General features: G+C 50.7%; 1 protein-coding gene across 1 annotated transcript; it reads left to right on the forward strand.

Moving 5' to 3' along the window:
* Positions 1–4,737: 4,737 nt before the first annotated feature.
* Positions 4,738–9,894, forward strand: KCTD17 (potassium channel tetramerization domain containing 17). The gene is made up of 6 exons (XM_050897836.1): positions 4,738–4,950; positions 5,566–5,674; positions 7,433–7,524; positions 8,475–8,570; positions 8,945–9,070; positions 9,727–9,894. The coding sequence occupies exons 1-6, from the start codon at positions 4,738–4,740 to the stop codon at positions 9,892–9,894; spliced, it is 804 nt and encodes a 267-aa protein (XP_050753793.1).
* The last annotated feature ends 2,965 nt before the right edge of the window (positions 9,895–12,859 follow it).

The raw sequence follows: 12,859 nt of genomic DNA on the forward strand, positions 1-12,859 counted from the left end.
TCGATGACATCTAGCAGGGCCCTTCCCCCTCTCTAGTATGTGTGCCAAGGTTGGCAGTACTCAGCTGCCCTTCTCCTGGCCGGGTTTTGAACCACGAAATCTCAGCAGTTCAGTTTCCCAGCTTTTGGCAAATCTTTTAGCAGATGCTTAGCTTTGCCTTGATTTCCCCACAGAGGAGAAATTGAGAACTTCCTCCCCACGACAAGATACTTTGTCTTTCTGGGGTATGCCCTGTTACATCACATATCAAAAATCTGTCCAAGAGTGTCTTCTGATATTCTCCCTCCTTTTAGTTGAGATCTGTTCTCACGCTGCAGGCAAAGCACTGGGAACGTTGTGGAGACCGAGACAATGTTTTCAAAGCCTGGAAACTGCAAAAACCTATTTTGAGCCGTAACAGATGCTACTGGACATATGGAACAGCTGAGGGGAGTTGCACCAGGACTATAAATGTTCTGCAGATCTTTATGTGCCTGACTCAGTGGGTGGGTTTCCTCTGGGAACTGGAAACTGGGAAGGGAAGAAGTGGATATGAATGCAAATCAGTAATGTTCATGATTCTCCTGTGGAAAATTTGCCACAGGGAAAGGGGAATAGCATATCTTTGGTGGGATAGATCTCATGGTGGCCAAAAAGTAGCCTAAAACCAGCCCTGATGTAGGAAGAGGGTCACATTGACCTGTGGCTAACTTGAGACTGGAGCTTTTACAGCTCTCTGTATAAATTTGAGAATCCCAGGCTAGCATGTAAACTCTTTATTCGTTTATTGGTACATTTTACTGTCTGCAATACTTTTGTCCGGAAGCAGTTTTGGACTCTCTAATCCCACAGTCCCTTGTTTCTCACGTCGTCTTCGTCCCCTGCCTTCCTCTTCCTTCCCTACTGCTGCCTAGCAGTCAGGTTGCACTATTTCACACTTCACTTCCTAGTGAACCTTTTGCTCCCTTGCAAACTTTCCCAAATTCCAAAGAAGCCCTTCTTCTGCCAGCGCTGCTGTCCCTTCACACTAACGACCACTGCATGAGCAATAGTAATTGCTATTACTTGTAGGAGCTTTTCTTGTTCTTCCCATCTCTCCTGGTCCCAGCTCGCAACCGGGTGCTACGTGACTGTTCTCCCTCCTCGTCCCAGCACTCTTCCAGCAGAGGTGCTGAGTGACACACACACACACAGACTTTACACACTGTTTTGACTGCAGGTACGTTGTTCACAGACCGCACGAAGCACAAGGAGCTGGAGAAAGATTAGCTCGCCTGTGTGCCATGGGGCCTTTCTCTTCCTGCTCCAATATGCCTGGGTCAAGCTGGGCTCTGTTGGCTACAAGTGAACTGTCTTCCTCCCACCCCCAAGTCCAGTGTAGGGAGTTTTCTTTGCCCAGTTCACTGTTGGCTTAATGGCAAAATGTCAGAGCATTACTTGTCCTCCCCTCCCCACTTCCTATAGAGAAGAGAGAGGAGACGGTTTCTTCTCTGGTGCCTCATGCCACGGTGTGTTCATTAACTAAATGATTGCATAGGTTTAATCCCAGACATGTATTCCCAGCCTGCCAGAGTGGTGACGCTGTCTGTGCCAACACACGGTGATCCCTGCTCCCACTACTGCTCCACAATGCAACAATTCCCTAAGAGCAGCTCCGCAATGTTAGCGATGCATTGTATGCCGTGTACCCAGCTGACTCGTCAGGCTGCAATGTCTGTACGGAGCGCTGCAGTGTGTGTGTAGCTTTCTGCAGGTTTGCACTGCAGGACTGCTGGCTGCTGAACCAAGAAACTCTCAGTTTACCCCCTGCTCTGTTTTCCTCAACTCTTGTTCAGCCCCATCACCTATCTACCCAGTGGCTGTCCAGTTTTTCCTGCCCCCAGTCTGCCTGTGCAATTGTCCCCGTGGTTTAACTGGGTACTCAGCAGGGCTGTACAGCGTTACACAATCACACTGCCCTGTGTAAGCTCTTGCTTGCTCCTCTCTCTCTGTTTCTGTGCATGTGTTTTTATATATAGTTATCATCAAAGCAGGAGGAACAGCCATTGGATTATTTAAATTTATTTCTCCTCTGTTCTATTCCTTGATTTTAATGGACCTTAACGAGGGCATGCTAGTTGCATCTGAGAGCTATGTCTGGTGATGGTGTGCAAATCAGGCCTGTATTTAGCCCACATCACCAACTCATCATAGCATTTCAATTGGTAACTCACCCCAGACTGACTTCTTCCTAAACGAGATTTTCATGTACTATGGGGAACGTCCTGGCCTGGGAGGTTTCTAATAAATGTTGTGCTTTATGTTGCAGAAAAGAAGGCTCTGGGGATGGGAGTGGTCTACCTTGACCTCTTTCCTTACTCATAGTATACCTCTTCAGATTTACCAACTAACCTTTCACACCATGGCCCTGGGGTGAGCAAGACTTGAAGTGCTGGCCACAGATGGAGGCTGGTGTTGATGGAAGATGATGTGCTCTGAATACAGACCATCCCTGACCCGTGAGCAGCATTGGCATGGCAGAGGTTGGGGAAGAAGGCGTCGAGAACAAGAGATGGACCTAAAAAGGAGCAAGTGGGGCTGTGAGAGGAGGAAAGGGAGACAGCGTGAACCCTTGATAGAAGGAAGAAAACTAAGGCAGGGCAGATTTCTTGGAGGGGGAGATAAGGGGCTGTAGGCTGCCACGCAACTGCTGCATTCATATCAGAGAGCCACAGTCCTCAACCTAATTCTCTGCTGGAGCTGCGACCAGCACAGAGAGTCCTACATCCCTTGCACACCAGAGTGCAGGGCAGAGCTCTCAGAGTTGCCATCATCTGACTCAGAGCCAGAAGTAGGAAGGCAACAGTCCCACAGCCCAGAGCTGTGTTGCACTGTGTGATGCTTCAGCTCAGGTCAGCGTTAGTCTGAGCATCTTTGATGCGCACCACTGCTCAGTGGAGACTGGTGCAAGGGCTGGGCACTAATTTGGGCCAAAGTCTGCTCCATATAGGTAGGCAAAAATAATTTTTCATCCTCCCCCTGTTATTGGTCACTCTAGTACTGGCCGGCTCCTGGTATAAATTCAAGGAGATCCAGAGTTATTTGAATTTACACCCTGCAGCAGCTGAATTGTTCCTGTGCTCAAATTAGCTGGAGGTCAACAATCTTGAAACCTTTTCTGTGTTACTGTTCCCCTCCTCCCCTTTGCACTCCACAGAAGGAGCAAAGTACACACTTATACCGTCTTTGTGAAGGAAATCCTGGGTGATTTGGGGGAAGGGTGATGCTGCCTTCACGTCCTGTAATGATAAACGGGAGTGATTTGTAAGTAAAAGAAGAGGGAAGGATGAGAAGAAAAGGAATACAAGAGCAAAACATAATGTTTCTTTTTATCCACCCTCTTCCCCCAGTAAAACCCCACCTCAAAAGACACAAAGATCTAGGTGCAAGAACCATAAAGTGTCTGCAAGGTGCCACGGTGTCTCTGCAGTGCTGCATTGCCCTGGCAAGGAAGAGCCAGAAAGTTGCTTAGGTGAAGGAAGGCTTTGGGCCACATTCAGGTGAAACATCAGCCTTTCCTTTCCATTCTTAATATGCTCGAGCTGCTGGCAAGCACAGCTGTGCTTAGATGGGAGTGGGAAAAGCAGAGCTGCTGGAGAGAGAGCTCATTCAGTTTGTGTCCGTGCCAAGGAGAGCATTTGAACAGAGTCCCATGGGGCATGAGTTGCTGAGCTCCAGGCTCGACCTGGCAGGAGCAAGTGGCAGAGGCAGGGCTAGGTGCGGTAGGGCAGGATTGGCACATCGTGATACATGCCTGGGGCAGAGGTAAAACTCCACACAGAGCTAAGTTAAAATCTGAGCTCTTTGTTGTCCAGACACAAACATGGATGGCAGGAGCACAGGGGAAGGACGCAGGGGGTCTCTGTCTGGCATGGTTTGTGCTGGTAGGGCAGCACAGGGGGAGAGTTTGCTGAGTCAGCGACTCTTCTGAGCTGGAAGAAAAATTATTCCTGCCCCCTGCCAGCACTTCATGCAGATCCAGGATACAGTTCCCAGAAGTGTGCCTACACATGTTAGCAAGAAGGCAACTGTCTGCACATTTTGCAGCAAGAAGAGCGTGGCAACTGATGCAGCACTGAGCTGTGAGCCTGGGGTGATGGATCTCCTGAAGGGAAAGCTGTGGTGTACAGTGCTGATGGGCTTAATCTGCTGACTGCCAGGGAGCAGGTTGTTTTTCCTGACTCCAAGGAAGCTTACAGGCAAGACTGAAGACTGGAAGCAGGCATACTACCAGCTGCAGGGCTGGGGTCGTCTAGTACAGTGCAGCCCCCTTCATTACAGCATCCTCATTGCAGGGACAGCGGGCTGGGAAAACTACAGTTCCCAGCACCCTTTTGTGCACGTCCCTGCAAACTACAGTTCCCAGAACCTTTTAATGAGCCAGAGAGGATGTCTATGGAAATAAATGCCAACGATTTTTGCATAACACCCTGCACCTCTGAAGTGCTGGCCGGCCCTTGGTTAGTGAAAATGGGAACAGGGGAAAAGCCAGGGAGGGTCAGCGCTGTGGAGCTGTGGTTTTGCCCACCCCTAGTAGCCGCAGCGATATCCTCCAGCACAGAGCATCCTTCCTCCCCTCCGGACTCCCTTGGTGGTCACAGGGAGGACCCTGGCCCCCAGGAAACATGGCTGCTGTGGAGGGAGAGGCAGATAAACTACAGATCCCGGCATTCCCTGGCAGGCAGCACCTGCGGCAGTCCCTGCACACCGTGGGGGGGGATGAGGATGAGGATGGAGGGCGGGGAGGAGATGCAGGGTGCCGTGGGGCTACACTGCACCTGGGACATCCCACCGCCCGCTAGCACCCAGGCCAAGTGGGTGAGGCTCAATGTGGGGGGCACCGTCTTCCTCACCACCAGGCAGACCCTGTGTCGGGAGCAGAAATCTTTCCTGTGTCGCTTGTGCCACGGCGAGGAGCTGCAGTCGGACCGGGTAAGGCAGCTAGCTGGGTTGCCTCCCGCACCGTGCCCCACCGAGCATGGGGAGGGCTGGAGGGATGCAGGGATGGAGCCAGACCCTGACAGCTGCAGGAGTAACTGAGTGAAAAATGCCTGCTGTTTCTCCCCTCTCTCCCGGGAAGGATTTCCCCTTGCCAGATCCCGCCTTGCTGTGTTGTAGCCTGGCACCTGTCTTCCCAAGCTGGGGAAAAGAGAGGCCATCTCCCCTCTACCCCTGCTCTCCCTCTCTATCACCCCACATCCCCTGGGTCTACCTCCCAGCTGTATCTGCCTGACTCAGCCTTGTCCCCTATAAGGGGGCTCTCTGCTCTCTCACGCCAGGCCTGTACGCACAGTTGCAGAAGGATACTGAAGCCTATTTTTTTGGCTTTCTCAGCTGGGTTGGTCCATGCTGAGGTGGGCATGCTGAGCATACCAATACAGGAGTTAAAATCCAAGCTGGGCTGACTTGGCTAGGGACTCTGAGAGGCCCATGATTTTCAAGGAGTCTTAGAAATAGTGGACATTTTTGCTTAGGTTTGTATTTTGTTATAGTCTGGAGCATTTGAGGGTTGGTTACAAGTTTCCCATGGGGTTTTTCTGTTGCTAGGATGAGACTGGTGCATACCTAATAGACCGGGACCCCACTTACTTTGGACCCATCCTGAATTTCCTCCGTCATGGGAAGCTGGTCCTGGATAAAGATATGGCTGAAGAGGGTGAGTCTTGGAGCTCAGAAACTTCCCACTTAACATCACTGCTGTAGCCAGGACATAGTAGGACTTGTTGTCGACCTTGTTGTCTCTCATTCTCCTTCTGGAGTTTGATGTGGGGGCATTTGAGAGGGCTATCCCTGCAGCTCTTGGAAAGCATACCGATGTTTCCTTTACTAAAGGGGTTCGGAGTAGATGAGGAAGGCATCCTACAGGTGTTGTGGCTTCACGACTGTTCGTTCAGCAGAGATGTCACCAAGATGGAAGTAGGCAAGATCTCTCAGCCTCAATAAACCATTTTTTACTTGTTCCTGATCCACTTTTAACCAGGCTCTGTGACTGAGTTTTCTGTTAATGACTGAGTGTTTCTAATTAGGAATGAAAACCCAGAAGACCAAACAAAACCAAGCTCATCTCTTCTACTGACTGTAATAAAGACCATCATTAATCAGTGATATGCAATGTATGCTTCTAGTGCTCTGATGGGTTGTGGACTGCAGCAATTCCAGTGGAGCAAGCCAGACAAACCAATCCCTCATTTGAGGTTGACAGGAGGTTCAATAGGATAACTCAGTAACGTCATGGTGTTACCAGCCAGCAGTCCCCAATGCCTCGTTATTTTTTGGATGCTAGATTCTAACAAGGAGCCAATTCCAAAGACAGGCTGTTCTGTCCAGCCCTTGCCAAGCACAGTTTCTGCATGTTCGTTAGTCTTCTTGCCTCTCTCTCTTACATATTTTTAGCTAATCCAAGGAATGTTTTCTTCAGAACCGTCTTATAAGTTATAATTCCAAAAATACATCTAAGTAATGGTACAGAATTGTAATAAACACAATTCTTGTAATCCTGAGGTCAGACAAGAGTTCATCCACAGCTTTTAACATCAAATCTGAAGCATAAACAGGAGTCCTGTTCATAGCTTAACATTGCCTTTTGTTCCTGCTGCAGACACTCAGACTGGCATAAAACTAACCCATTAGATGATTCACGGCTGAATGAGGGACTCGGAAGAAGTCTGAGTGTGTCAGGTAGTGAAGGATCAATCTCCCCACCCACATTGTCTGTGTACTGCCCTGGGGACATGTGAGTGTTGGCTCCTAGCTGCCTTTCCCTCACTGACCCTCTGGGAACCCACCTCCCTTTCCCTGAAGGCCGATTAGCAAACAGGTGAGTCTTGGGAGAGGTGATGGATGCAGACACCATAGAGAAAAAAACAAAACACTTCTCTGTTTACCTGCTTTGAGGTGAAGCGCAGGGGAGAGAGCCAAAGATCATCTGAAGTGATATGGGGCTGCAAGGTGGGTGCAACTCCAGCTGGCCCAGGAGGAAAGTTGGGATTTTCTAGGGTCTTTTGGTGACAAGGTCAGAACAAGTTGTGGTTCTCTGCCTTAAGAAGAGGGCCTGAACAAGATGATAACTAGTGGTCATTGAGAGAGGCTGGAGCCTACATTTATTCTCCTTGGCCAGTTATCTGGGAAAGGTATTAGCAGTCCTCAGCACAAGCCTTTGCTGGCAGTGCCTGTTTCTGTAGTAGCAGGCAGCGTAAGGAAATTGGGGTGAGCATTAGAAACGCAATGCAGGGAGCCAGGGTTCAGTTCTCTGCAGTAAGAGTTTCAAGCAACAGAAACCTGTTAAAAAGTGAGTCTGCAGTGTCATTTCTCCCAATGGACCTTGGGAAACTCAGAATTGATCTTTTGCAAGCCAAAAAACAAAGATGGGCTGTTAAATTTCTGACTTTGTGGTCCTTTTGTCTTTCTTTCTCAGGGGTCCTAGAAGAAGCCGAGTTCTATAACATTGGTCCTTTAATCCGAATAATCAGGGATCGACTGGAGGAGAAGGACTACACAGTAACTCAGGTATGGAGAGAAATGGCAAGGAAAGATAGAGTGGGGTGGGCGAAGGAGGGAATGTGGAAAGGGAGAGGTGAGTCTAGAGGGAGAGCAGACTTGGGAGAAGCAGCAAGGAATGGAAGGAAGCAACTAATTAGAGTTTATGTGCCAATGTCTATGTAGCAAAATCTTGCAAGGGACAGGCTACCACCATTTTAGTTACAATAAACAAGTTACAGGCTTGTTTTGCATCCCCAGAAGTAATGCTGGATGTAGCCCCTGAAACCAAATCAGCTCCTCTAGCTTTTGGAAGAAGGCAGCTGGTTGCCGTGGGATATGGAAGAATGTTTGTGAGGAAAGTGAAGGCGTCATGGGGAGGAGGGCTCTGGTGTGGGGAGTCCTAGGAGTGTAATCACAGTGAAGAGCATGGGGATACCTGTAGAGAAACCTGGAGGGAACAGGTGAAGAGGTGTTTGTGGAAGAGTTAAATGCAGACAGTGAGGCACAAGGACTCAGTCCTGTGGCACAATCACACCTTGTGTTGGCCAATAACCTTTTACAACCTGTCTTCTGGGAGTGTTGGCTGATACCTCACTTTTCATCATGTCTGCCTCAGGTTGTAAGCCTCCAGCAACACGGTCACTTTGTGCTGGCAAAACCCTATCAGCATTTGTGGCATTTGCATAAATGACTTTGTAACGACAAATGCAGACTCCCCATCGAAAGAGCCCAGTGTCTTCTGGGGACAATGCAGGAAGCACTCAGCTCAGTCCCTCCTCTCCAGAAGAGATACCGTTGTTCTTGCTCCCCATGACAGCATAGTAGAAAGCTGGGTTGTGGTTTCAACTCCCCTTTAACCTGGGACATGGGGAAGAGGACAGGTCTGTCAAGGAGGGGTACTACCACTTCATTCTGCAGGAGGGCAACAGCCTTTAGCATCTGACAGTTGTCAACATGCTCTGCAATTTTGCTGTCAGGTGCCTCCTAAGCATGTCTACCGCGTGCTACAGTGCCAGGAAGAGGAGCTCACTCAGATGGTTTCCACTATGTCAGATGGATGGCGCTTTGAGCAGGTATGGAGAAGGTAGAGGAGAGTGGGAAGGAGTTGTCTTTTGGGGACAAGATCATGGATACCATACAGTCCCCAGGCAAGGCACCTTCCCTCTCTGAGAATATTGGGTCAGTCATTGATGGTGCTATCACACTGGCTCTCTCTTGCCCCTTCTCTAGAGGTTTAGAGGATACTGTGTGAGGTTAAGCTGTTTTGCATCCTGGCTGACTCCTCGCCTGGTTCTCTGTGTTGCCTCCTCAGCTTAGTTATGAGGCCTTTCTATTGGGGGTATGGATTGGACTCCATGCTGCATGGTGGGCTTTCTGCCTTGCTCCCCAGGTGGAGTGGATGTTTGCAGTAACATGTGCTTGTGATTCTTGCTCTCATCTTTTCTAGCTTGTGAACATTGGCTCATCCTATAACTACGGGAATGAGGATCAGACAGAGTTCCTGTGCGTGGTCTCCAAAGAGCTGTACAACTCCCCCAATGGCCTGAGCTCTGAGCCCAGCCACAAAGCCAAGGTGAGACCAACTTTGGTATGGCCCTGCTCCTGTTGCCTATGAGATCCTTCGCTCTTGTTTGCTCCCTCTTTCTTTCTTCTCTCCACTGTGACTGTGGAGCACCTCAATGGTGAAATACAGGGGCTTGTCCTGGTGTTCAGCACCATGGCATACACCCATTGCCCAAAAGGAGGAGCGTGTGTGTGTTGAGAGTGGTGGTGTTCGGCTATGTGTGGCAAATGGCTTTAGCAAGTGACCCTGGCACTTCTCATGCTACTCTAACATCCCCCTCATGCCTCCTCATGACCATGCTGTGTGTGTCACTCTGCCTCTAGGGTGTGATTTCCCTGAAGGTTTTGCAGCATTCTCTTTCCCTTTGCTGAGTCCCAGCCTAAGGGGCAGGATATCACCTTCTCCCCTTCTGAGGGAAAGACAGAAATGTGTGGCAGTGCATGACATCCTGTAGACACGTAGGATACAGTGAGGAGCACTAGCAGCTGATGGCGGTTGTTGGGCAGCGGGATCACAGCACTTATAAGTGGGTTAGATAGCCCTGATGTGATGCTCCAGAGGAAGACAAGTCTCTTTGCTCCCTGACCCAGAGCTGTCTTGGCCATGGGGAAAGGTCCCTTTTTATTCCAGTGTCATGACCATTGCTTTATTCCTTTGTGTATCAGAAAGAACTGCCATGGCTCCTCTTGCAAGTATCTCCACTCTTTCTTCCCTTTGTCCTGCATGCTGGGCCACAGAGCACAGAGGAGGACCTGGAGGAGGAAGAGCAGGAGGTGGAGGAGGAGGCAGAGGCAGAAGCAGAAGCAGAGGAGAAAGGTGCAGCAAATCCTTGAGGAAAATGATAAAAATAACCCCCCAAGCATAGACTCGTCCACCTTTCTGGTGAGAGCTCACAGCTAGCAGCAAGGAAGGACTAGGGCAGGTGTGGGGTGTGGGGGCAGTCCTCTCCAGGAGCAGGAGTCTCTCTGGAGATAAAACTGTCAGGGAGATCTGTTACCGTGGCTGCTGCTTTGTATTTTAAACTGTTTGGTTTATTTACGGTTATATTTTTATTTGCAGACTGTCCATCTATTCGGGATTGCACTAAACTCTTTCTTCCTCTGGACCCTCCCTCCTGTTCCCCTCTGTGCCCATCCCAGCACTGTCACCTACCTCCCACCCTGCCCCACTCCCCAGCCTCCAGCATCCTTCCCTCTGCTCTTTTCACCCCCCAGGGCTCAGAGTGGTCCCTGCACTGGGCCCTGTCTCTCTCTGCTCCTCACTTTTCCTCCTCTGCAGGTACGTTACCTGTCTGCACTCTCACCTCCTGCCAGCCTGAGCTCTGCATGAGTGACTCACTTCCCTCTTGTGGGTATGGCCCTGGTTTGTAGAGCTTGGGGAGGGGAAGGAGGGAGGGGAGGTTGACTCATCCCTAAGGTGGCTTTTCTGATTCTCATCCTTTGTGTGCCTTTACCTGCTAAGCAGGCCCTACAGCTCCGGACCAGAGGCTCTGGCAGCAGAAAGGAGAGCGCAGCTGGGAGAAAGGAAGAGGGGTGGAAATGAATGCAAAGCAGGCAGGGGTGGCACGGGGAAGGGGGGGAAGTCTGCCACGTGTCTGCCTGACACGCATGCCAGATTGCTTCTCTAGACTACTGTCCGCAGCTCCTTTGCCTGCCAGCCCAAGAGCAGTTTGCAGAAGGCAGCCTGTTATTTTCCCCTCCCCGCTCTCGCTTCCCTCCCTGGGCTTTTCCCTCACTGCCTCTGCCAGGGTGAGAGCGCAGTGGGAGAGGGTGGCGAAGGCAGAGCGGAAGCGGCCAGTCCCCGCTCCAGATGTTCTCACAGCTGTGTGCAAAATGAGCCTCTGTGGTCTGCCTCCTGCTCAGGGAGGCTGCCTGGCCGGCATGCATGCGGCTGGGTACAGAAAGCTTTAGAAGGAGGATTCCTCTCTCATACTGGAAAACTGTGGGGCTCTTGTTAAACCAGAGGTGCTCAGTGCCACTCTCCGTCCTGGTGGAGGGCACTTGTTAGCTGGCTGACATTTCTCTCTCCCTCTGTTCGAGAGCCTCCTTGTCCATGGCTGTAGGAAGTGAGTGTTATTCTCTTAAAAGTCAGTGTATGTTAATCACGCAGTCTTTTCCTTCCTTTTTCTCTGTTCTCCCACCCTCACTCCTTATCTGTTTTCTTTTTCTTCTGTTCTCATTTCCTCTGTCATTTCCCTTTTCCTGTTTCTCACTCTCCCCTCCATGCTCTATTGCTTTTTTTCCCCTGCCGTTGATTTTGTTTCTCTGTTTCTCTCTCCTTCTCTAGCTGTTACAAGCCAGAGGTCTGAGGATGTGATCCCGACACTCCACTCCAGTCTTTTCATTTCTTGTTTATATCTTTATTTTTGTACTGCAGTGTACAGCAGCCCCTTGCCTCACAGTGACACCCGCCCCAGCCCCCTTCACTCTTCACATGCAGCCATTCTCTTTTACAAACTCACCTCGGGGGCCTCAGCCTCCAGCCCTGGAGAAGGGCAGATAGTCCATGGAGGCCCTGGGCTGCTGTAGGGACTGGAGCCCATGGCCCCCTCCCATGCCTAGCAGGCTGGCTTTCCCTAATGTCACAGTGGCCCCTGCTGGGGACATCAGCGATCAGCCACTGCAGCCTGCGGTCCCTTCCTGAACACCCTGGATGTGACTTCTTCCCCGAGGTGGTGGCAGCTGGGGAAGGACCAGTCCTTGCCCTTTCGCTGTTGCAGGCTGCTGGTCTGGGCTTGTGGCCAGAGAGCAAATGCAGAGCCACTGCCCTTTTGTGGGCCACCTGCACTGCTCATGGGGTGTCCCTGTGCTGGGTCTCACGCTCCTTGGTGCCTCCCTCCCTGTCCCCCAAAGCAGCCCTGCATCGGCAGGGTGAGGAGGAGACAGGCGTGCTGCTCGGGTACCGGGAACACGCTGGCACCTGATGTCGTGTCAGCTAGCACCAGGAGATCCCTGTCTCGGGGAGCGGGGCGTTTGCTTCACTGCTGTGTCTGAGGACACCAGGTTGTAACTCCTGAATAAAACTCACAGTCTGTTCCTCCTTGCCACCTCTCATTTCAAGTGGCAGAAATTTGGTGCTGGTAGAAGGGGGTGGGAGCTAGAGAAGAGAAGTTTGGATTCATCACCTGGAGCCACCAGAAGCTGCTTGTGCTGCGCCTGTCTTGTAGGGGCTGGAGGTACTTCCCACTGCCTCTGTGCTGCATCCCCACTGCAGGCAGCTGGGCTACAGAGCAGGTTTGCTTATTGGTATCTGCACCCCTAAACCATAGCAATAAGCGAGGACCACCTATCTAGCTAGCATATTGACCCCACTGTGCCTGGGGTATAGCTGAGAGGGAGAGCAGGGGTGTGGAAACTTTTGCCAGTTGCCAGTGCCAGGATTGGAGTTTGGTCAAAAAGATACAAACCCCAAGAAAATTTTTAACAGAGTAAGGCAAACTAGAGCCAAAAAAACCCTCAAATTAATTTTATTTCTAATTCCAGAGAGTGGCCCATTGCATATACACACACACACACACACACACATATATATGTATATCTTTAGTAAAAAAACCAAACCCATAGCAGTCACTGTTTAAGCACTGTGCCCTGAAGCCTTCTCCTTCACCTCCTGGATTATCATCTGAGTTAGGAGATGGAAGCAGTTGAGACACCCTCATGTTAAAGGTATTTAGAAGGGCTGAGGGAAGGGACGGGAGGCTGCTCCAAAGTTTTTACTGAGGGTCAGGGCCTTTCCGTGAGGAAAGCGCAGCAGTGGAGGCTGGGTGCTGCTCCAGCAGGGAGGCAGGACACGTGCTTG

Source organism: Gymnogyps californianus, chromosome 1 (assembly GCF_018139145.2).
Source record: "Gymnogyps californianus isolate 813 chromosome 1, ASM1813914v2, whole genome shotgun sequence".
In the NCBI taxonomy this organism is placed as follows: domain Eukaryota; kingdom Metazoa; phylum Chordata; class Aves; order Accipitriformes; family Cathartidae; genus Gymnogyps; species Gymnogyps californianus.

Coding starts and splice junctions, on each gene's coding strand:
- KCTD17 (XM_050897836.1), top strand. CDS start 4,738: ATGAGGATGAGGATGGAGGGCGGGGAGGAGATGCAGGGTGCCGTGGGG. Junction 4,951..5,565: donor AGGAGCTGCAGTCGGACCGG/GTAAGGCAGCTA, acceptor TTCTGTTGCTAG/GATGAGACTGGTGCATACCT. Junction 7,525..8,474: donor AGGACTACACAGTAACTCAG/GTATGGAGAGAA, acceptor TTTTGCTGTCAG/GTGCCTCCTAAGCATGTCTA.